The sequence below is a fragment of the Elaeis guineensis genome, chromosome 2, assembly GCF_000442705.2.
Source record: "Elaeis guineensis isolate ETL-2024a chromosome 2, EG11, whole genome shotgun sequence".
NCBI classification, from domain to species: domain Eukaryota; kingdom Viridiplantae; phylum Streptophyta; class Magnoliopsida; order Arecales; family Arecaceae; genus Elaeis; species Elaeis guineensis.
In genome coordinates, this window is record NC_025994.2 from 94405987 (window position 1) to 94431282 (window position 25296).

The window sequence follows — 25296 nt, forward strand, 5'->3', positions numbered from 1 at the left end:
GATGGTATTTCAAAAATAAAATATTAAAAAATATTATTTAAAAAAAATCCACATTTTGTTGGCATTTTTTTTTTTTTTCACTCTGAGCCATTTGTCTTGCATCACCGTGAGCCATTTTTCAATTTTTTTTTTTTTTAACCTTATGAAATACGGAGGCTCGGAAACCAGCCGCCTATCATTTATTGGAAAGAGTATTTACAGGCTAGCAATGGCACGAGGATAAGTTACAGAGCCTTGTTTCAGACACCAGGAGGTAAAAAACACAAACAAGAAACAAATAGGAAATACGGAATTGAAAGACCAACAGGAAAGTCACAGAGCCACCGTCTAAACTCTAAACTCATCTCTTAAGTGTACCCATCTTATCATAACCACGCAGGAGGGTGCCATCATCCGTCTGTTTGAGAAATTTAAGAATGAGGAGATTCGGGGTAAAAATTCTGCACCATCTCTTTCGAAGATGATCGGTGGGTTTTTTTTTTTTTTTTTCTCTTTATCTTCTTTTTCCAAGCAATTGGTACTGTTGCTGGATTTTGAGCAACCGCCAGACTGTCTTCTACAAACTGATTTTACTCCTTTTTTTTTTTTTCTTTCTTTCTTTCTTTTTTGGGCCAAGCTGCACCGACGATATCATTTCTACTCTTCTGCATTCTCTCTCTTTTGTACTCTCTTTTTTTTTTTTTGATAAATTTGAATAAATTTTCCCATTCTTTTCATAAAAAAGAACAAAAATTAGGGCGGCCGCCTAGTTGATTAGGCAAGAAATTTATGTGGCGAATGGCGAATATGCTTTTTTTATTGTTACATACTATCACATTACTTTGTTCAATAACTATAGTAAATAATTAACATTGATTATTGTCAATACATATGTGCATACGTACATACACATATACATATGTACAAATAAATATGCATGCATGTATGTATAACTCTGTATCTTATTCTTTGACACGTCATCCCTATTTAAAATTTTTGGATCAACTTAGAGGGACATATTGTAGCAGAAAGATGGGATGGTGACCGATCGGCACATAATTTTGCATCCTGCTTGTCCTGTGCCAGGGGTTTGCATGATTTTTGTGCTGTATGGTGCTAAGTGCAGTGCTGGGAAATACCCAAACAAACCCAAAGCCAGGTATATAAGACACGCAAAGAAATTAAACCATAGTTTGCAGAGGGTGATATCCTCTGTTCAATGCTTGCTTCCAGCATAGGTCCCCAGGAATTTAGCCAAATGAAAAGAATATTTTTTATTTCCTCTCAATTCTTCCGGAGTTTTTCATCCTTCAGTAGTGTGTGCAGGGTATCGGACATTCATGATGAAGAAAATCCCGCACAAGGTTATTGCAAAGAAATCTAGTCACACAGGTATCACCAGACTTAAATCAAGCGGACAACCCGAATGAAGCACAGGATCCAAAGGAACTGAAACTAATCAGCCCAGAATATTTACCGGCTCATTACGAAATAATAAAAGGCATCATGAATCCCAGAGCACAACTAGGCAGTAGACGCCAAAGGATACGCTTCAAAGGATCGGCAGATTATATACATACCAGCAAGCGCATTGTACCATAATTTGTATAAAACCTGAAGCAATGGAACAAGAAGTTTGGTATCTGGTCGTGCGTACGTCGTGCCACATATATGTGAACAGTAACAATAGCATGCCTTATAAGCCTGCAGCACCAGGAATGCTAAACCATCGCAGTTGCAGTTCCACTTCACCACTCTCCACATTTCTCAGCTTAAGAACAAGATCTTGGGTAATTCTGCCATCTTTCCACACAACAGTCTCTCACCGGATAAGCAGTTATTCCTCTCAGGTCTCACTGTCCTCATTATTGTGCCATTTGGAAGACCGGAAATCCATCCTTACAGCCTCTAAAAATGACTGTATTTCAAAGTCTGCATCACCCATTCTATCATCTCGGCCGAATGTGTCCTTGTCTAAGACTGGATAAGTGGCCTTACCCAGTCCGAGAGAGAGCTTCCGGACACTTAACAGATGCCAGCCTCATCAAATCTACGAAGGCTGAGGAGATATATTGGAGACAGCGTTCCAAGGTGCAATGCTTAGCTGAAGGAGACAATAATACCACCTTCTTCCATAAATCAGCTGGTTTTCGCAAGAAGTACAATTGGATATCTCGCACAGACTATAATGGCTCGGATGTTTCAGACCGCAAAGGCACCCAGAAGGTCTTCAAAGAGTATGTCAGGGGTATCTTTGATGTGCAATCATCTTCTCAATTTGACTTGGATTGAAGTCTCATTTATCCTCAATGCAATGATGACTTGAACTATCTGGATGGGCCTTTTTCTCTTGAGGAAATTAAGGAAGCTGTCTTTAGTTTTAAAGAGGATTGTTGTATGGGGTCGGATGGAATCACAATGTGCTTTTTCGCAACATTTTTGGGCAATGGTTCAAGAAGATCTCCTCCACTTTTTCTCTCAACTTAATGAATCCAATGTGAACCTTTCTCGGATCAACTATGCAACCCTTTATCTCATCCCAAAGAAAGAAGCAGCAAAGCATCCTCCGACTTCAGTCTATCAGCCTCGTACATAGCTGCATCAAAATTTTCACAAAGGTGTTGGCTAACCGTCTCCAGCCTTTCATGGATAACCTTATAGACCTAGCACAGATAGCATTCATTAAAGGCCTATTCATCCTTGATAATTTTTGTGTGCGAATGAAATTCTTCACCATTCAAGAAAGATGAATGCTGATGGGATCATTTGTAAACTCGACTTCTCCAAAGCCTTTGATAGAATTCTTACTATCTATTTGCTGAATGTAACAAGACACCGTACTTTTCCCATGAAATGGATTGGTTGGCTGAGGAATGTACTAGAATCATTGAAAGTTGCGGCCATGGTGAATGGAAAAGTTGGCGAATGTTGAGTTGGAAAGGCCTTTGGCAAAGAAACCCCCTCTCCCCTTTTCTCTTCTTACTTGCAGTGGATCCTCCGTGCCGGATGCTTAGCCTTGCCTCTTCGGCTCATATCATTGAGGGTCTGGGGAATCCTTGGTTTTGCAGTGGTATCAAGACCCTCCAGTATGCAGTCGATACTCTCATTTCTGCTCAAGCTAAGAAGGATTGTATGGCAGTATGAAGTTGATTTTTTATGCATGTGAGTTGATCTTCGGCCTTTTCATCAACTACTTGAACAGCTCTGTCTTTGCCGCCGGTCGCAATTGCCCATCTTCAGAAGTTTGTGCTCAGTGGCTGAGCTGCTCCTATGTATCCACTCCCTTTACCATTGAGTGGTGGTAAGCCCTCCAAAACCAACTGGACGGTTCTCATTCAGAAGGTTGAGATGCAACTGTCAACTTGGAAGAGCAAGTTTTTGTCGTTCGCCGGCCATCTTGCTTTGATCAACTCGATGCTCACTTCCTTATTTATCTATTGTCTCTTTTGAAGCTGCCATCATGGGTCATCAAGAGGATCAACAGGTATTGGCGTTCCTCTCCGGTTGGGATCTTCTTCCACTTCAGGCCTCTCTTGAAAGGTCAACTGGAGGTCCATTGGTATGTCGAGAGAGGGAGGAGGACTCAGGGTGAAAGACATTAATATTCTCAACACTGCTCTCCTATTTCCAAGCAGGGATGGAGGTTGCTTTCCAATGAAGCAAGCCATTAGAAGAATCAAATTAACCTTGCATATCACCAGAAAGTTCGTCTCTTTACTTGTTGGAAACCAACCAGAAGATGTTTCAGCTTATCGCGTGATGTTGTGAAGGCGCTTTCAGCATTTTGGAACCAAGTCCAATTTCAGATATCTCGGCAATGGCCAACATACTCTATTCTAGAAGGATACGATGCCCCTCTCAAAAAGATCTTCCCTGCCCTGTACTCAACCAGCCGCAAAAAGAATGGGATCATCGCAGACTTCTTCCACTGTAGAACTCAAACTTGGAAAATTAAGCTGACAAGTAATCTGTCTGGTGACACTAGATCTCAGTTTGCTAATGTAACTTTCTTGTTGTCACAGGTCTCCCTGAAATCCATAGAAGATCCTTTAGTTTGGAAAGCCAATAATCAAGGAGGATTCTCTACCCCATCACGGTATAATTTCATGAACTTCAGAGGTGTTAATTGCAGGTTCACACCTACCCTCTGGAGCCTCAGCATTCTCCATAGTTCAAATGCTTCCTTTAGTTGGTGTGGAGGAAGAAACTAAATACCAGGGAGGCCCTTGGAAGCAAACTTTGTAGATTTCTCGGCCTGGTGTAAACTGTGGTCAAGCTCTTGAGACTGTTGCTCATCTCTTTTCCACCTGCTCAGTCTTCAGCCTTACCCGGAAGAAGATTTGGTTGGCTTTGAGAGTCCTTCATCCCCAATCCACCTTCAATCATTTCTGCACTCATTGGATAAATTGAAATTTCCTTCGGATCAGAAGGCGCATTATCCTCATGCTTTTGGTTGCTGTTGCCTGGTCTTGCTGGAAGGAAAGGAATACCAGCCTATTCCCCAACAAACACAAATCCTTGGCCTCCATTGCATTGGATGCTTTGCTGCTCTTCAACGATTGGTCGATCATCTGTAAATCAGGAGAACTTGCTTGAGTTTGCTGCTGTTTGGATGAACATCAGGATGGCTCTCACATTCAGCTCGATGGAAACTAATTTCAGCAATCATGCATGGTGATGCTGCACTTTCTTTGTCTATAGATCAAGCTCTTCAGTATCACCGGCACGCCTACTGGCACATAAAAGTTTTTCCAGCACTCCTACCTTTCACCCTCTCTCTTTGTTAAAATTGTTCTCTGTTGTGTTTGCCCGAACTGTACCTATCAATCACTGCTGGGTGGCTAGCCTCCCAAAACCTTCAAAAATCACTTAAATTTGATTAGATCTAGATTAGAAGATAAGATCCCACATTGATATTTCAAGTTATTAGATGTGATTTAGTATCTCTAAACTGCTTATACTAAAAATCATGTGATTTAAAGACTTTCTAATTATATATCATGGAGTCAAAAAAATATTGTTTCATATTTTTTAAAATGTTCAATTTTATGATCACTTGATGCATAAGCTAGGTATCTTCAAATCATATGATTTTGATGTATAAGCAGTTTAAATATAGTAAATCAAATCTGTTGGGTATAAAAAAATCCCAGCCGAAGTTCGTAAATAGCCGATTCTTCCAGGGCTCTTTCGGCTTCCGACCTTGTGTGGCGTCTTTCCGAACTCCCCCGATCGTCCGAGCTTCCATAATACCATCCGGACTTCTCCAATAATGGGCTCCTCCATTCATCTACCGGACTGCTCCAAACGCTCTCTGAGCTTCACTATCAGCCGATTTTCTACAGTGATCGACTATTCTCCGAATCTCAGCCTAGACTTCTTCCGGTCACGAACGACTTTACTCCGAACTTCTTCCGGGCTTCGTCGACATCCGAGCTTCTCCAACAACAGGACTTCTGCAGTAACCAGACTCCATCCAAATTTCTATGGTGGTCGACCGCCTTTCGGATTTCATCCGAGCTAATTTCACTCGAGCTCCTACAAGAGCTGGATCCCAGACGAACTTCTACGACGGATAGGCTCCACCGGATCTCTACTCCGAACTTCTTCCGGACCTCATCAATGACCGAGCTTCTCCAGCAGCGGGATTTCTACAATAAGAAATCTCCATTCGAGCTTCCACGATAACTGATCTTCGATCGAGCTTCTACAATAAGCGACATCCTTTCGGACTCCTACGAGAGCCGGACTCCATCCGAACTTCTACAGCAGAGCCGTATCCCGGACTCCTCCAACGTTCGACCTTTCATAGTGTCCTCAAGTCTCCTCCAGCGAACGAACCTCCACAACGCCATCCGAACTCCACTGTCGGTCGACCCTCTGCCGGATTTCTCATGAAATCGGACTTCTCCAACAGAAAGTCTCCGTCCGAGCTTCTACAGTAGATGACTTCCGCCTGCGGCATCAGCGCTCTAGACACCCGACAATAGTGGACTCGTCAGCAACCTCAAAAATATCCGAGCCTCTCTTAGATTGCAGAGACAGAGAGCCATTCCGCTCCATCAAACGTCCCAGTCGAGCTTCAGCCGTCAGACCCGAACTCTTTGGCAAGTCACGACAATGGCCACTACCCCACTCCACTCTCTGTAATAGATTTCACGTGGTCCCACCACTCTCTGGCAAGTCGCGACAATGGACATCACTCCACTCTCCATAACAAACTCCACGTGGCTCTGAACGGCCCACTGACGCCACTACTCTCCGCAACAAACTCCGCATGGCCACGAACGGCCCACTACCAGGCGGTTACAAACATCGCTGTCGATCAGTTATGCTCTCCGTCTATAAAAAGAGACCCCCAGATACGTTCTTCTCTAAGCTAAAAACTCTATCTCGAAAATCTACTAAAATTTCATTTGAGTGCTCCATTTCTGTTGAGGCAGAGTACTGACTTGAGCGTCGGAGGATCTTGCCGGAGCACTCCCAACTCCGGTTTAGACTTTCCTTGCAGGTTCCGGCGGCGGACGCGATCTACTCGACCCCAGCTTCTCCGACGTCGGCGGAATTCTGCACCAACAAAATTGGTGCCAGAGGAAGGGCGTGTGTCTTCGCAGTACCCTTGTTCTTAAAGGAGTACTCAGTGGGATTGTCTTCGGTCATCTTTTTCGACATTGTCTCCTTCTTCTCCCGCCAGATCTCCACCTGATGCCTCTCCGAAAGGCATCCACCAGGCGATCCACGGCCTCCGCGGCCAGATCTCAGCGAGACCCGCAAGCTCTGGCCTCGTCTCCAGTTTCTCAGGCTCTTCCTCTGGCAACGGCAGTCGACATGGAGCAGTTCGACCTGCTAGTTCAGCAGATCAGGGGCCTCACCGAAGCAGTGCAGGCCATGCAGCAGCAGCAGTAACAACCGCAGGCATCTGTGCGGCTGGAAAGAGCATCGCCAGAGTTCCAGAATCCGACGATCGGGCGGGCCGCTTGGGCCAGTCGCCCTATCTTTCCCGAAAAAGGAAAGCAGAAGACGAAGAACCCTCCGTCTGATCACGATTCCACCCCCGGAGTGTCCCTACCTCTGTTCCATCAGGAGACCCTCGAGACTCGCAGTCAAGAAGATCTCTTGGATCAAAGGTTTCAAGAGATGAACCGACGGATCAAGGAGCTCATCAGACGAGATCGGCTCGACAAATTCATCCGACGCCGACCTGAAGATATGGAAGATCGATCGAGGGCCCTACCACTGCCAGGGCCGCCAAGGAGAGAAAAACAGCCTGAGGATCGGCCCCCCATCGGGATCATCAATACCATCTCTAGAGATCCCCGGCGGGGAGCAGTCAGTGGATCGGCTGAACCGCCCAAGCGGCAGAGGACTGAAAAGTCTATAACCTTTACTGAAGAAGATGCCCGGGAGATTCAATTCCCCCATAATGATGCGGTTGTAGTTTCTTTAAATATTGCTGACTATGATGTACGCCGTATTCTTGTTGATAGTGGAAGCTCGGCTGATATTTTGTTTTATGATGCATTCTCAAAAATGTCCATTCCGGATGGTCGATTAGGGCCGATAAGCTCTCCATTGGTGGGATTCACTGGCGATGCCATGCCAGTAGAAGGGGTAATAACTTTGACCGTGGTTGCAGACCGGTACCCGAAGCAATCAAGAGCGCAAGTGGATTTTCTGATAGTAAGGGCGCCGTCTGCCTACAACGCAATACTCGACCGACCTGGTCTCAACGCCCTTCGAGCTGTGGTATCGACCTACCATTTGAAGCTGAAATTTTCTACTAGCCAAGGGGTCGGAGAGGTCAGAGGAGATCAAGCCCTGGCAAGACACTGCTACAACATAGCCCTGCAAAGAAATGGTCAGTTTGACCCCTGTACCGTTGATGGATTGGACACCCGCGACGATCTTGCTGAAGAACGGGGTGAGCCAATTGAAGATCTTGTCTCAATTCCTTTGAATAATGGGAATGAGGAGCATGTGGTGAAGATCGGCTCCAACTTGGGAGAAAAGGTACGGGTAAAGCTCATCAATTTTCTATAAAAGAATGCAGACATTTTTGCTTGGGCTCCGACGGACATGCCAAGGATTGATGCTAAAGTCATGGAACACCGTCTGGCTGTTGATCCCAAACATCGGCCGACGAAGGAAAAAATCCGAAGCCATGCACCGAAAAGGCAGATGGCAATGGCTGAGAAAATTGATAAACTCCTGAAAGTCGGGTTCATCAGAGAAGTCAACTATCCGAACTGGGTCTCCAACGTGGTTCTGGTCAAGAAGGCGAATGGCAAGTGGAGGATGTGTATAGACTTCAAAAAGCTGAACAAAATCTGCCTGAAGGACAGTTACCCTCTGCCCAGAATTGACTAATTAGTGGATGCAACCTCGGGCCACGAGCTTCTCACTTTCATGGATGCATTTTTTGGCTACAACCAAATTAGGATGGTACCAGAAGACGAAGAAAAAACTGCTTTTATTACTAACCGTGGTCTTTATTGTTACAGGGTCATGCCTATTGGCCTCAAAAATATAGGGACGACCTACCAACGGCTGGTGAACAAGATCTTTAAAGAGCAGATCGGCCGCAACATGGAGGTCTACGTGGACGATATGCTCGTAAAAAGCAAATCCTCAATGAACCACGTCGCTGACCTTGAGGAGACCTTCAGCGCCCTCCGAAAATATAAGATGAAGCTGAACCCGACCAAGTGCGCTTTTAGAGTAACCTCAGAAAAATTTTTGGGCTTCATGGTATCGGGACGCGGGATCGAAGCAAATCCAGAAAAGATTCGTGCCATCCAGGAGATGACTGCCTCAAAGTCAATAAAAGAAGTTCAGCACCTTATTGGGAGAGTAGCAGCTCTGAATCGCTTCATCTCAAGGTCGGCCGAACGATGCCTGCCTTTCTTTCAGACTCTCAAGCAGTCGAAGAACTTCTGTTGGACCACTGAATATCAGCAAGCATTCGAAGAATTAAAGAACTACCTCGGCTCACCTCCGCTATTAGCAAAGTCCGAATCCGAAGAGAAGTTGTTCCTGTACCTGACGGTCTCCCCTGTGGCTCTCGCAGCAGTTCTGATTAAGGGAGAAGCAAAAATTCAACGACCGATCTACTACATAAATCGAGTACTGAGAGATGCCGAAACCAGATATACTAAGCTAGAGAAACTAACTTACGCCTTGTTGATTGCAGCTCGAAGGCTCCGACCTTACTTTCAAGGGCGCACCATAACACTGCTCACCGACCAGCAGATTAAGGCAGTTCTGCATCGAGCGGATGCTTCCGGAAAGATAGCGAAATGGGCAGTCGAGCTCACAGAATTCGACATCAACTATCAACCTCGGCCGGCGATTAAAGCCCAGATATTAGCAGACTTCATAGTGGAGTGCACTATTCCGGAAGAGGCCGAACTTGAACAGGGTGAAGCTGCCAACTCAGGATTTTAGTCGAACCCCCCTGAGGAAAGAACGGATCTTCCTGATGGTTTCTGGGCGCTCTATGTGGACGGTTCCTCCAACATGTCGGGCGCGGGCCTGATCTTGGTCAATCCTAAAGGAATTATCGCAGAGTACGCGCTGCGCTTCGAATTCCCTGCGATGAATAACGAAGCAGAATATGAAGCTCTGATTGCAGGACTGAGGATCGCCAAAGAGTTAGAAGTAGATCGGCTTCAAGTCTATAGTGACTCCCAATTGGTGGTGGGACAAGTCAGCAGAAACTATGAAGCTCGGAAAGACAGTATGGCCAAGTATCTCGAAAAGATAAAAGAGATCATCCCTGCCTTCGGTAGCTTTGACATCAAGCAGATTCCAAGAGCAGAAAATACCAGGACCGACCTTCTCTCCAAGTTGGCTACACTGGCTCCAGCTGAACTGCCCAAGCAAGTCTTCTTCAAAGTTCTGAAGTGCCCAAGTACGGAAGAGCCACAGTTTGTGATGGAGATCAACCATGAATCCAGCTGGATTGACCCACTGGTTGCGTACCTCAAAGACGGGGTTCTTCCTCCTGATGCAAAAGAAGCTCGGAAGCTTAGGAACCGGACCTCCCGATATATTCTTTATGAAGGCAAGCTGTACAAGAGGTCATACTCTTTTCCCCTTCTAAAATATCTCCGACCTTCTGAAGCCGACTTCGCCTTGTGGGAGGTACATGAGGAAGTCTGCGGAAGTCACCTGGGGGCCAGATCTTTATCCCACAAGCTGCTCCGACAAGGCTATTACTGGCCTACCATGTACCACGACTCCATCGAATATGTCAGAAGGTGTGATCGGTGTCAGAGATATGCAAATATCCAAAGGCAACCCGCCTCCAAACTTACACCCTTGAGTGCCCCATGGTCGTTTGCACAATGGGGGATGGATATCCTCGGACCTTTTCCCATGGCATCCGGGCAGCGAAAGTTCCTCCTGGTGTTAATTGACTACTTCACCAAGTAGGTCAAAGCTGAACCTTTGGCGAAAATTATAGAAGCCAAAGTGCAGGACTTCGTATGGAAGCCAATTGTCTGTAGGTTCGGCTTACCCAGAACTCTCATTACCGATAATGGACGGCAATTTGCTGGAGCAAGGTTTACTGAATTTTGTGAGGACTTAAACATCTCCCATAACTTTACGTCAATAGCCCATCCGCAAGCAAACGGCGAAGCCGAGGTTACTAACAGGACTCTGTTGCAAGAAATCAAGGCGGGACTTGAAAAAGCAAAGGGGACTTGAGCGGATGAGCTTTATCATGTGTTGTGGGCATACCGAACTATCCAAAGACAGCCCATGAGGGAGACCCCCTTTGCCTTAGCCTTTGGAACAGAAGTCGTGATCCCGATCGAACTCAAGCTTCCGTCAGCGCGAATTGTGGCATTCGATGAGCAGCGTAACTCACAGGATCTCAAGGCCAACCTCGACTTGTTAGAAGAAAAGCGGTAGACAGCTCAAGTTTGGATTGCCGTCTACAAGCAGAAAGTGGCCCGCTACTACAACTCCCGGATCAAAAGCAAGGCCTTCAGAGTGGGAGACTTGGTACTTCGACGAGCCGCTGTCTCACAACCTTAGAATCAAGAGAAACTTGCCCCTAACTGGGAAGGTCCGTATGAAGTCAGGAAAGTGGTTCGGTCCGGAACATACTATCTAAAGGAGCTCGGAGGAGCAGACCTTCCGCGATCATGAAATTCGAAAAATCTACGAATGTATTACCAATAACTTTGCCTTAAACAAAAGTTACTTTCATATTCGCATATCTTTTCTTTTGGTATGAGCTTATAACGACTGGGAGTAGCTCCTTCAAACAATCGAAATTAAATATGTCAGGAACAAGAGAAAAACATCATCCTGACACAAATGAAGGCCCGATTATTGAGAGACCGGATAGGAGGAGAGGCCCTTGCAACGGTCCTTATCCGCCCCCACAGCCATGTTAGGAACAGGAGGAGAACCTCGTCCTAACATGAGCAAAATCGAAGGTCCGATTGTTTAGAGATCGGATGGGGGGAGAGGCCCTTGCAACGGCCCTTATATGCCCCCACAGCCATGTTAGGAACAGGAGGAGAACCTCGTACTAACATGAGCAAAGTCGAAGGTCCGGTTATTTAGAGACCGGATGGGGAGAGAGGCCCTTGCAACGGCCCTTATGTGCCCCCATAGCCATGTTAGGAACAGGAGGAGAACCTCATCCTAACATGAGCAAAATTGAAGGTTCGGTTATTTAAAGACCGGATGGGGGAAGAGGCCCTTGCAACGGTCCTTATGTGCTCCAACAGCCATGTTAGGAACAGGAGGAGAACCTCGTCCTAACATGAGCAAAGTCGAAGGCTCGATTATTTAGAGACCGGATGGGGGAAGAGGCCCTTGCAACGGCCCTTATGTGCCCCCGCAGCCCTGTTAGGAGCAGGAGGAAGACCTCGTCCTAACATGAGCTGAAATTGATTGTGTCGGAAACAGGAGGAGAACCTCGTCCTGACACAAATGAAGATCTAATCGTTTGAGACCGGAGGAAGGGAAAAGCCCCTCAGCAACTCCTCTACACCCCTACAATCCCGTTAGGAGCAGAAGAAAAACCCTCGTCCTAACACAAAAAAAAAAAAAAAGCGACGAGCTACACCACAGAAAAAAAAATGAAAATGAACTACATCCAAGGTTCAAGGGACCTCATCTCAACGAGGAAGAAAACCCTTGTCGAAAATCTCCAGTCCCTAAGGGCGAGTCAATACGGCGATGATCAGGAATCTTCAAACAACGTCGACATCGAATAAGACAGAAGACAAAAGAAGTTCGATAAACGATAACTTAATGCAAGAATGGACAAGGTAATGAAAATTTTTCTTTTCATTTCATTAGTAAAGTGCGGTTACAAAGCCTTTGAAGGTCAAAAAAAAAAAGAGCAACGAGAAAAGAAAGGAATACATAGAATAAAAGGTAAAAAAGCTCTAAGGAAGCTCGGCTTCTTTAGACTTCGAACTTTCGGTTCCATCCATCATCGAGGATTGCTTTAAGTATTTAACTTCTTCTTCTTCCAGTCCTCCTTTTTTGCTTTCCCCTTCCGCGAGATTGGAAAGTACTCGCGGTCGAAGATGTACCACGAGCGCGGGCACTGGGCGATCAAGATGAAGCACGACCGTATCTGTCTCTTTTACCCTCGCCTTCTTCGCCGACCCAAAAGTTGCAGCGCCTTTCCTTTTGTGGGCCTTGAGACTCTTGGCTAGCATCCAAGCCGCGTCCGCGTCCATATCTGCAACGAAAGAAGATCGGCACGGCTTAAAAACAGAGCCACGAAAACAGGAATTCTGGAACTAACCTAGGCTGGTCTGAAAAAGGCAGAGGTGCAGAGATGGGGACGACTCGAAGAACGTCTAAGGCTGAGAAGGACGCTGGGGAAGAACGAAACTCTCAGGAAAAAGGAGGGACCGCAGAAACTTCCAGGCAAAGTGAGAACCCTGAAGGAGGGAGGCGGATTTAAATAAGCAACGAGGTCCGGTGCAATAATGATTGCAGATCTCCTCTGGCCGATCTACGACCGCCACGTATCCCACTCACCATGGCAAGTGGCTAAAAGCGGCTGGCCACTGACAGAACTATTATTGCACCGTACCTAGAGCAACGCTCCAGCGAAAATTCTAAAAAAATCTTTTCGGATCGCCTCAATTTGAAAAAGCTCCAGCATCGGCGCGCCAAACGCCAAAATATTTGAAAACATCCGAGTACGAAAATCAAGGGAGACAACTTCGGCTGTGAAAATTTCTCTGTACTTCCTTCATTCGGAATCCGAACTCGAAAGTAGGGGGACTGGTGTTGGGTATAAAATAACCCCAGTCGAAGTTCGTAAAAGGCCGACCCTTCCGGGGCTCTTCCAGCTTCCGACCTTGTGTGACGTCTTTCCGAACTCCCCTGATCGTCTGAGCTTCCATAATACCATTCGGACTTCTCCAATAATGGGCTCCTCCATTCATCCACCAGATTGCTCCAAACGCTCTCTGAGCTTCACTATCAGCCGATTTTCTACAGTGATCGACTATTCTTCGAATCTCAGCCTAGACTTCTTCCGGCCACAAACAACTTTACTCCGAACTTCTTTCGGGCTTCGTCGACGTCCGAGCTTCTCCAACAACAGGACTTCTACAGTAACCAGACTCCATCCAAGTTTCTACGGCGGTCGACCACCTTTCGGATTTCATCCGAGCTCCTATAAGAGCCGGATCCCAGACGAACTTCTACGACGGATAGGCTCCACCGGATCTCTACTCCGAACTTCTTCCGGACCTCGTCAATGACCGAGTTTCTCCAACAGCGGGACTTCTATAATAAGAAGTCTCCATTCGAGTTTCTACGACAACTGATCTTCGATCGAGCTTCTACAATAAGCGACCTCCTTTCAGACTCCTACGAGAGCCGGACTCCGTCCGAACTTCTACAGCAGAGCCGTATCTCGGACTCCTCCAACGTTCGACCTTTCATAGTGTCCTCAAGACTCCTCCAGCGGACGAACCTTCACAACGCCATCCGAATTCCACTGTCGGTCGACCCTCTGTCAGATTTTTCATGAAATCGGACTTCTCCAACAGAAAATCTCCGTCCGAGCTTCTACAGCAAATGACTTCCGTCTGCGGCATCAGCGCTCTAGGCACCCGACAACAGTGGACTCGTCAGCAACCTCAAAAATATCCGATCCTCTCTTAGATTGCAGAGACAGAGAGCCATTCCGCTCCATCAGACGTTCCAGCCGAGCTTCAGCCGTCAGACCCGAACTCTCTGGGGATAATTTACTTCATCATCCAAGATGCATGATCGATGTTATATCTTGCAAAGGGGATAATTTTCAAGCATTGATAAACAGAAGAGATGCTGCTGCTTCACAATGAAAGAGAGTAAAAGCAATGTCCCAAGCAGAAAATGCCTGTGAAAATGAAATTTTAATACATGTTTATGAAGAATCATCTGATTTGGTCATGATAAATAAATGGTCTTACATGAGGTTCACGGTTGGAAGCTCCCCATGCTCAATTTCTTGCAAATTATCTCTACCGCCTGTAAAATGACCGTACATCATCTAAACCCAGATGCGTGTTAAACCTCCATTTAATAAACATAATTGCTGTTTTTACAACATTTTTATAAATTTCTCTAAAATATATTCTACCCGTAGCATATGAACAGAAAGAGGTTCACACATGGAGAGGTCTTTTCGCAAAGAAAAGGTGATTGAATAACTACGGCTGTCCATCTCACACGTGCTCTAGCACGTGCTAGATACCAGCATAATGTGGAACTTTTTTTTCCCCCCCTCTTTTGGCCTATTCTTTTATTTTCTGTAGGCACGAGAACGAAGCTGGATCTGTTCGATCTCCACGGCCGACGGGAAAGAGCAAGTGCGCGCAACTTGATGTCGGCGAGAATGGGCTAACTTTCGATCTGGGGCGTCCTTGGCCTCTTTCCCAACTGAGACAGCTCAGCTGACTTCTCCTTTTGTTATATCAAACACTGATAAACACCAAATCTGATTCTATTTAAGAACTCGAGAAAAGACACGCAGCATGTAGAGCAAACATTACTTGAGCTGAACAAAACCCCAGAGACTGTGTCCTCGTCATTGTCCGCATCACCCAGTCCAATCTCTCTGTATAATTTCAATTCTCTCAATTACCTCTGCCCTCTTATCTCAGTCACAGGTCCCACTCCCACGAGTCACACGTCTGAATGTTTCTACAGATAAAGACGGAGTGGAGAGGGAGCCGTAAGAGAGAAAGAAGGCAGTAAAACTGAGACAGATAGAGAGAGAGAGAGAGACATTCCAAAATTCAAGCCACCCCTTCCCCACCTTTCCTTCCAAAATAATGCTACCGTCTTCCCCTAACAATAAAGGCCAACTCTACTCGAAAAAGAGAGACCCATGGGAATGACTCCCATCCTGTCCATCTTCCACTTCCTCTTCCTTTCCCTATCCTTGTCTTCCTTATTTGCCGGTAAGACTACCGTCCAAATCTCCCCAACCCTCCTCTTCTCAACCCTCATCCAAGCAATACTCATAGATAATTCTTCCATCATTTCTTTGCAGCAGCGGCGAATCAATCAAAAGACGAGGAGACGCCGTTCGTCGGTGTCAACATCGGCACCGACGTCTCCAACCTTTTTACGCCGGAGGAGCTGGTGGCCTTTTTGAAGTCCCAGCAGATAACCCACATCCGGCTCTACGACGCCGACCCAGCCCTCCTCGCCGCCCTCGCCGGCACCGGCATCCGTGTCGTCCTCGGCATCCCCAACAACCAGCTACTCGCCCTGGGTTCCTCCAACGCCACCGCCGTAGCCTGGGTCGCCCGCCACGTCCTCTCCTTCCTCCCCTCCACCCTCATCTCCGCCATCGCCGTCGGCGACGAGGTGCCCGCCTCCCTCCCGTCTGCCCTTCCCCTCCTCCTTCCCGCCCTCCGCTCCCTCTCCTCCGCCCTCTCCTCCTCCGCCGACCCTCCCATCAAGCTCTCCACCCCTCTCCCTTTCTCCATCATCCTCGACCCCTTCCCCCCCTCCCAGGCATTCTTCAACCAGACGCTGGCCTCCTCCTTCCTTCTCCCCCTCCTTGAATTCCTCTCCGACACAGATTCCCCTCTCATGCTCAACCTCTACCCCTATTACGCCTTGATGCAGAGCCGCGGCGTGATCCCCCTCGACAATTCTCTCTTTAAACCCCTCCCACCGTCGCTCGAGGAGGTGGATCCCAATACCCTCCTCCACTACACCAACGTCTTCGACGCCATGATCGACGCCGCCTACTTCTCCATGAAAAACCTCAACGTCACCGATGTGCCTATCCTCATCACCGAGACCGGCTGGCCCTCCAACGGCTCCCGCAAGGACGAGCCCTTCGCCACCAAGGACAACGCCGACACCTACAACTCCAATGTCATCAAGCACATCCTCGACCGCTCCGGAACGCCGCTCCACCCGGAGATCACATCGAGCGTCTACATTTACGAGCTGTTCAATGAGGATTTGAGGCCGGGGCCGGTGTCGGAGGGGAACTGGGGGCTTTTCTACGGGAGCGGGACACCGGTATACTTGCTTCATTTGGTGGGGAGCGGCGAGTTCTTGGCGACGGACACGACGAACAGGACGTACTGCGTGGCGGCGGAGGGGGCGGACGGGAAGGCGCTGCAGGCGGCGCTGGACTGGGCGTGTGGGCCGGGGCTGGCGAATTGCTCGGAGATACAGCCCGGGGAGAGCTGCTACGAGCCAAACAATGTTGGGAGCCACGCATCATATGCATTTGATAGCTACTACCAGAAGGAGGGGAAGGTGCCCGGATCCTGCTACTTCCAAGGGGTGGCCATGGTCACCACCACCGACCCCGGTAAGTGCGCCGACTCCTTTTCTATACTTGTATACCAACCCCAGCGTGTTTGCCGACTCTTTAGTGGAGATGTCCATAGTCTATATTATAACTTTTTTACTTTAGTGCGTTAAGTTGAACGGCATTGGATTCTAGTTGTTGCTCTTTGTATCTGTGTGAGGGTGGTGATGGCCTCCGTATTGCATGCATCAGGTGCAATTGGACCGCGTGAAATCCCACGGTGGATAACACGCCACGCTACCCCTTAAATGTCACCAAATTTCGATTGCGCGCTTTCCGCCGTGAAAGCTCCGGGATTTGCCCTGGTTCACTTGACCAGGCGCATGGAATAATTTCCCGTCGTGATGGGCTGTGGAGAGGAAATGGATTGGTGGAATTGGAATGTAGTGGGATTTGATAGGAGAGGGCACACTGAGGACAAGGATGACCCTCTTGGGGGAGCAACATGGAAGCCGAGGAAAAAAAAAAAAGACATGGAAGACAGAGGAAGACCAGAGTACGAGCTGAGTGTGGCCTGGATCCTGCTGTAAATTTTGTTTGATACTCTCCGCTGTTGGGACTTGGAAGTCATTCGTCAGGACTTGGTTAGAATCTATGCATAGACCTCCAAAAGAGTGAGCTTTTGTTGTTTTCTTCGTGCTTGTTTCTGAACACAATGAGAAAGCTTTTGGGTTTCATTGGTGGGCAGGAAATATTTTAAATTTACATTGATTGGCTACTAAGGTGACTGAACAATTCAAATTTTTAATATACACATGAACCATCCAAATTTTTAATATCACATACAAGTCCTTGTGATCATTTGACGTGTTGGGCTTTGGTGTTTTACTAGCTCTAGCCAGAACGAGTATGCATGGAATACTTGTTCCTTAAAGTTGGTATCCAGGGGGTGCATTATTGGTAGAGTTTCTTCTTCCAATTTCTCATCGACCACTCGTTACCCCACCTATATACCAATCTTTTTGCTGTGTTAGGAGAGCTTCCTCTCTGTCAAAGCCATCTTCGTATCCATTCACGCCTTGGTTGCAAGGAAAGAATAGGAAGAAAATAAAAAGAATAAAAGAGAAAATATTAATTTTTTTAATTAAATTTTTTTTATAAAAATAAAAAAATAGAAAAAATATAAATTCTCTCGAATATGTAATTTTTTTTCTTCAAATCAAATGAAATTGAAGAAAAAAAAAATTAGTGAAGCTTTTATAATTTCCATCTTATCTCTTTAATAATAAAGATCAAAACTAAGATTTTTCTGCTCCAAAAGGTAGTTTAATTTTTTTATAATTGATTTATTTCTAACCATTAAATTAAACATGGATTGTTTGAATTTCTCCATCAGCAATTAGTTGGAGCACCAGATGTACATGATAAGTGCGGTAAATATCTAAAGATCAGAATTAAATTAAATAGTATTTTTTTTTCTAAAAACCTTCTTGCCACCCATCTTAGGTCATCATCAAAGACGAAGGCGTGAAGGTCGAGGGAGGAGGGGCGACAGCCTGTGGTGGAGAAAAAGAAAGAGGAGGGAGGCGGGGCGGTTGTGGGAGGGGGGCAGCGGCCTGCGGCGGAGAAAGAAGAGGGAGGCGGGGCATTTGTGTGAGAGGAGGGGGGCAACCTGCAGTGACGAAGAAGAAAGGAGTGGAGGGGGCGGCCTGCAGCGGAAAAAAAGATCAGGGGGGTTTGCAGCAGAGAAGAAGAAAGGGCAGCCTCAGCCTGTGGCAGAGAAAAAGAGGGGTGGAGAAGAAGAATGGGAAAAGGAAAAGGGGAAGCAAAAAGGCTTAGTATAATCCATGCAACTCTAAAAAAAACAACATACCCAACCTAGCCTAGAAATATCTAATAAAGGATTATCAATTGATGAGGGGGAGGGAAGGCGGTGCAGTAGCAGGATGGGAGGGTTGCGACAGAAAAAAAGGGAGAAGGCAACGCGGTTGCGGGAGGGGGGACACGAGCATTAGGAGGAGGAGGAAGACTGCCGGGGAGGTGGGCGGGAGGTGGCAGATGACAGCGAGAAGAAACGAAGGCGGAGGATTAAAAAATAATAAATAATAAATAATAATAATATAATATCATAAATGCTCTTCATAATAAAAAAATATTAAAAAAATATCATATCAAAATTTTTAAAATTAATATTATATTTTAATCTTAAGATTTATTTCAAGCTTTCCACCTAAGTTTTTCATCTGATTGAACTCTTGTGAATGGAAAAAAAATCAACGAAAACAAAAAGAAAGATGAAAAAAAATAAAAGACAAAATCTTTTCTTGATTTCTTTTTTGGATCTATTGATTGGATTTATTGAGTTCGTTTTAAGAGTATAATAATAAAAAAAAATTATATTTTTTTTTCTTTCTTCTTTACTTCCAATCAAGAAGGGAAGAAATAATTTTTTTTTCTTTCTTTAAACTTCCAATCAAGAGAAAAAAAATATATTTTCTTTTTTTACTTTTCTTTTTTCTTCTTACAATTTTTTTTTTCTTTTTCAAAAGCGTCAATGTTGAAGACTCTCTATGGATCATTTGCAACAGTAGTGACCATTCATGGCCAACCAGAGAAATTATAAGCACTTCAACATGAGGGTTTTATGTGCAACATTAAAGAATTAGAGGGTTTATATGCAACTTGAGAAGATTTCAATGACTAACATGCTGAAAACGACTTTTTAATCAGAAAGGTATGCTGGGTTTGCAGCCAGAAGCTGTGTACAGTTCCCAAGTCATAGACATTAACAGTGAAATCTTTGTTGCGATGGCCACATGCTCACGACTGAGAAGTTGTCGACTCATAACTGCAATAAACATAACAGCAAATTCTTCCTAGAGGAATAAAATACCAACCGGAACATGTGATGATTGTTTCTTAGTTTTTTGTTGAGCTGATACTAAACCAGATTGTTTTTAGGTATCTTGATCAATTATTATCCCAATTTCCCCCTAGTACCCACCAGTTTGAATCTATTATCTATCCATCTAGCAGCTTAATTGCCCACACAACCCAATTTTCATATATTCTGAGAGTGGTCCTACTTGTTACAACCAATTGCAAATGGCACTGGCATTGCAATTTAAACAGTCTTTTACTTTGCATATAAGGTATCATTATATGAGTTGACCCAATAGTTGCATGCTCAGGGACTAATAATTTCTCACTCTAGCTTTTAGCTGTCATTTTTGTTCAAACTTTTTATATTATGTCATCATTATCATTACCATTAACTATTTTTCTGGTTGTGCTAGAACTTTGGTTGCTGAGAGACAAAAAATTGTGGTTATGTTTCAGGTCATGGGGATTGCATCTTTCCTGGAAGGTAAGAACCCTCCGAACCTTCCATCCTTTTTTCTTTTTTTTTTTTAAGCATTTTTCTTATTATTTCCCTACAGTTTAACACTCTGCTCTGAGTGCTCTCCTATTTTACATTCTAATTCTCACTCTTTTCTGCTTTAAGTGCATTCCCTTGGTGTGAAAGAAGAAAGATAATGTAATTGAAGTTCCATAATTGTCCCTCAGCGCCATAAGTGCTAGGTCAAAGGCAATCATATGCCACTCTAAGTCCATCAGCATGACTCTAATGGAATGTTGAATTCATGGCTTTTCCTTAAGAATTTTTTCATGTTTGACGGGGAACTTGTTTAATATGCATTGTGGCGTTAAAATTTATCTATTCGCATTAAGTTTTGCGGTAGCTTCAGCAAAAATCTAAATTATGGCGGACCCTTTTATTTGTTGTTTTCGGGCAGCAAGCAGGAGAGTAACATCACCAATGCTGGAGCTAATGCAACTCAGGCCAGTAAGGCTGAGGGATGCACCAGATTCAGACCAAGAAAAAGATGGAATCAAGGCCTCCACATTCTTTACATGGTCATGAGCATGATGGTGGTGGTTACCTTCTCAACCTCCAACTTCTGGACATGATGGCAGGCAACAAAGAAGAAATGGAATCTGACAAATTCGCCAGAAGAGTCCAAAAATGTGTTCATTCTTCTCATAAGCTCATGATTTTATGCACCTCGTCCTCGTTATTCATTTTTGCAATACTGTTTACTCTTTTGATTTAATTTTTTTTTTGTATTTATTTTTACCCATCATTTATTATTTGTGGGAAAAGAATAGGAAGCCAGACAGGAAATCACTCGGAAACTAGTTAGAAGTGTGTTTATGTGCACGTGCTTCATTGTTTCCTGCTAGTTGCCTCATTTTGAGGAAGTGGAATTGAATATGTTTCCAATGACCATGAAGGGTGTTGTCTCTATCATCACTTTGAAAGAAAAAAAAAAAAAGGCATAGCAACCCGCATGGAAAAAAACATGAAACCTTGGGGCAACCATCTGCTGAAAAGTTGGCAGGCTGATTTTTTCAATCCAAACTTTGACACGGTGAACAGCATTAAATCTGCAACTAAGGAACAACAGCTATTTCACTGTAACACAATAGAGTACTGTAATTTTAATGATTAGGATCTATTTGGATGATGACTGGGTCCAAAATTCCATAGATTGAGAGTTTGGATGACTAATAGAACTATTATAGTGCACCGGTCTGAATCCCAAGGAGTAAAAAAGATCTACTGAAGATAGACTGCATCGGATTTTTTTCAGGTATAACATCAGCATATGAAAACTTGGAGGCAATCGGATGAAAACCAGCAAAATGGATTTAAAATTACAGATCTTATAGCAAATAGATTGATAGGATTGTTTTTTCTTCTAATTGCACTCTTATCGATGGCCTTGCATGACACGTGCCATATACACCTTCAAATAAAGTAGGACTTGACTAAAAGCATGAAACAATACCAAGTCAGTCCCTAGTTTTCAAATATTAGCATTTTTATAAACCATGAAAGATGCATCTATAACGACCAGAGTTTATGCTATATTTGGTTGGATCATGAGACGATGGATGGATGAGATTAGAAGAATAGATGACCCTCATTCACTGTTTGATTCAAAAAATTATAAGAATGATAGATGAAAAAAGTAGATTATCCATCTACATTGACCCACCATTTTGCATCCTCTCAAATTAGAAGGATGAAGGATGGATGGATGGAACATTGAAAGGATAGACTTTTATACTGACAAAATTACCCCTCATTAATTTTTTTGATAAACATATAATATTTCTTTACTTTTTCATTAATATTATTTATATATATTTTTATACATACTATTAATTAAATACTATTAAATTTTAATAGTTATTGTTTTAATTTTAATATATAATTTTCATAATTATAATTAAATAATTAGATTATCTTCTATTTTTTTACTTATATTTATTTAATTAACTATTTGTATAATATTAATTAACTATTTAAATTAAATTATAAGTTAGTTAGTTATTTATATAATTAATTTATTAATAATTAATTTATGAAATCTGTATTAAATTAAATATTTATATAATTTTTAATATGATTATAGATTATAAAGATTATAAGTTTATAGATTCTTTACTTCTTTAATATAAATAAGTATAAGTATTATAAATTAATAATAATAATATTTTTATCAAAGGATAGTTTTGTAAAATGTTATAAAAATATCATCCTTCCTTTCTCTCATTCTTCCTATACCAAACGGATAAGAAAATCATTTCCATCCATCCTTCCATGTTCACCAAATATATGAGACCTTTCCTCCATCTATCCTTTCTTCAATCCATCCTTCATACCAAATAGAGGGTTAAAGAGAAGGCATAATGGATTGTGATATTGCAAATCAAAATGCAATACAGGGCCACCATTGGACCATCTGATGTGCTAGGCATGGACTGAATTCATGCCTGCAGGGGCCAAGGGCTAGTATAAGTTCACAACCAGTATGAAATGCAGAACTTGGATGCACCAGTCCTTAAAAGTGGAAGATGAACGCACGATATGAAATAGATTTCATAGTTCTCTTTAGAAGGCAAGGATACTTTGTACAAATGGCACTACGAATCACAGCTCTAAAGGTTTATTGTTAGCACAGTTATTCCATCAACTTAAACGAAAATATATTCAAGGACAAAAGTATTAGAAAGTCAGATAAACATATAGGGGCCATTGAGAAGTCTAAGAATCCCTCGATTTACCTGTCAAAATAGAGCTGAATGTGAAGTTTATCTTCAATCTTCTACAGTAATTCCATCCGCAATGTATTAACGACCGCATTAGAAAAGTAATTTCTCCTGCGAGGAAGGGAAAATCATGTTTAGTCAGTTCATCTAATTATAAAGATCAGAGCCAACAGATGATCAACGCAACCATTTGACTCTATAAATCAGGGTTCAAGACTAGCAGAACTATATGGACAAAGGAATAAACAGGAACCAAAGAATTAAAATCTCAAAAGTATCCATGAGAACCCGAGAAGTAGGATCGATGCCCGGCACATATTTTTCTTCTCTTAAGTATTTCTATCGATTCAGATTCCTTCTGGGCGAACAACTCGGAATCAATTCATTCACGGCGTTATGAAATGAAACATATAAGAGACAGAGATTAGGGTTTTTAAGTGATCATACGATAGAAGCAATTATTTTGAGGGAAAGTGCGAGTAAGAAAGAGATCTAAGAAAGGAACTTGAAATAGATCATGATGATGGGAATTGGTGGAACTCAGTAACAATTTGTTCAAACTATTATGGTGATCAAAACCAGCGGATAGAGATTAGGTTTTTAAGGGATCGCATTATCACAGCGATTGTTCCGCTATGAAGAAAGATACGGGGAACGTGTAAGCATGAATCAAATCTTGGAACGGAATTCGAGCCGGTGGAGGGTTGATGGAAGTCTTCCTCATTTTTTTTTTTTTTTTTTTTTTGAGGCAAACGGAGGCTGAGGAGCAGCCACCAGATTTTATGATGGAAGTCAAGATCGATCGGTTTAAATATTATAAGCAACCAAAACCTAAAGAAAAAGATTAGATTTTGAAGCGAAATACGATGCCAAAAAATCATCAAAAAGCCCTTCGAGAAAGATACGAGAGGAAATATGAGAAAGAACGATATCTTGGCAAGGAAATCAAAGTAGATGAGCGAGAAACCAACAGAAATATATCAAGATTTTCAGCGATGGACGATCATAGCAAATATTCCACGGATACTATCGATATTTAGAGGGAAACCTGATCAAGAACACATTCGCTGAGTCTCGAAGATCGATTAGTTAAAATCTTTATGCGGAAACATATAAAGAGATTAGGTTTCATAGGCGACCCTATGATCATAGCGACCATTATCCGCTGATTGAAGAAGAATTTGAGGGAAAATGCAATCAAGAATGAGATCGGGCCATGGAATTCGGAGAATAATTGGAGGAACTCACCTGTCATTCGGCGTTCGTTTCTGCGCCGTGCTCCACCATCTCCTTCGATCTTGCGAAGGCGTGAGAGCAAGAACGAGAGCAGAGCGGGAATGAGAGGGATTGTTGGGACTGGGGGCCATACTAATGGAAGGCAGTTAAGACGGTGGGACCCTAGCTGGCATGTGACGCAAGCTGACAAAGAAATTTCGCACATACGATCGAGCTCATTCCAGGGCTTAGTGGATGTTAACGGGCTCGGTGCGGCCTAGGCCCGACTACTCGTGAGAAATTCTTTGCGCACCGCATGCTATACGGGACACCATTTTTTTTTTTTTTTTTATTGACCATATAGCTACATTTCTGAACACTTATTAAATATGCTCATTAAATACTTATAAATTAATTTTTTTGATTAAAAATTTTGAACGATAAAAATATTTTTTATTTTAAAAATATTATGATATTTCATAAATTATTATAATATTCTAAAATATATTATAATTTTTTAAAAATAAAAATTTATAAAAATATTTTAATAATAAAAATATTTTTTATGTAATTTTTTATTTTTAAAAAATAATAATATGCTTCAAGATGTCATCACGAAATGTAATAAATAAATCACAGGATGTCATAATTTTTTCAGAATAAAAAAATATTTTTATCATTTAAAATTTTAAATCAAAAAATAAATTTATAAATATTTAATGAGTATTGAAAAGAATGGCTATTTGAAGCAATCATGTAAATTGTTGCGCTCTATATCTGATTTTCTGCACCGCCATGGTGTACGAAGAATTTCTCCACGGATGAAACGTTTGTTCCGGCCTAGTAATAGCCCCGATTGGCCGGCCTAGTGGGCTCAATGGCCCCGTTTGGCAGCCCCGATTGGCCGGCCTAGTGGGCTCAATGGCCCCGTTAGGCCTGGTCCCGGAACTAGACCTGCGTGGCAGTGTGGCACTGACCAGGCCAAGTAGTCTCTTCCGGGTTGTCGTTCCAATGCCATGATACTTGCCAGGCCAGGGGAAGTGCTATGCCTGCCTTGAAGATTCATCCATACGAAGGTAGGACAAATATCCGAAATGTTTTAAATTTTTGATATTTTGATGGCAAGGTTTTATTTTTATTTCGTATTTCTGTAAAAATAAGTCACTTCGAATTTTTGCAAAAACAGTTCATCTTATACTTTGCTGGACTATTAGGCCCTA

The 25296-nt window shown here is 43.4% G+C and overlaps 1 protein-coding gene and 1 long non-coding RNA gene across 8 annotated transcripts; one reads left to right on the forward strand and one right to left on the reverse strand.

Moving 5' to 3' along the window:
- Window positions 1-1424: 1424 nt before the first annotated feature.
- On the reverse strand, window positions 1425-24193 carry LOC105050946 (uncharacterized). Of its 2 annotated transcripts, none has more exons than XR_012138716.1 (3): window positions 24110-24193; window positions 22877-22972; window positions 1425-4835 (listed from the first exon to the last, which is right to left on the reverse strand). It is a non-coding gene; the product is annotated as an uncharacterized lncRNA (long non-coding RNA). The 2 variants fall into 2 exon arrangements; XR_012138717.1 differs by lacking the exon at window positions 1425-4835 and adding an exon at window positions 21032-21190.
- On the forward strand, window positions 15222-21032 carry LOC105050956 (glucan endo-1,3-beta-glucosidase 1). Of its 6 annotated transcripts, XR_012138715.1 has the most exons (5): window positions 15222-15422; window positions 15515-16801; window positions 18248-19475; window positions 20038-20108; window positions 20539-20592. XR_012138715.1 is itself a non-coding variant. In XM_010931185.4 (4 exons), exons 1-4 carry the CDS (start codon window positions 15350-15352, stop codon window positions 20711-20713), a joined length of 1563 nt encoding a protein of 520 aa, XP_010929487.1. In that variant the 5' UTR covers window positions 15222-15349; the 3' UTR covers window positions 20714-21032. The 6 variants fall into 6 exon arrangements, 5 of the variants coding, with proteins under 5 accessions (XP_010929487.1, XP_010929500.1, XP_073108350.1 ...); XM_010931185.4 differs by lacking the exon at window positions 18248-19475 and having other exon boundaries at window positions 20081-20108; window positions 20539-21032; XM_010931198.4 differs by lacking the exon at window positions 18248-19475 and having other exon boundaries at window positions 20539-20713.
- Window positions 24194-25296: the final 1103 nt, after the last annotated feature.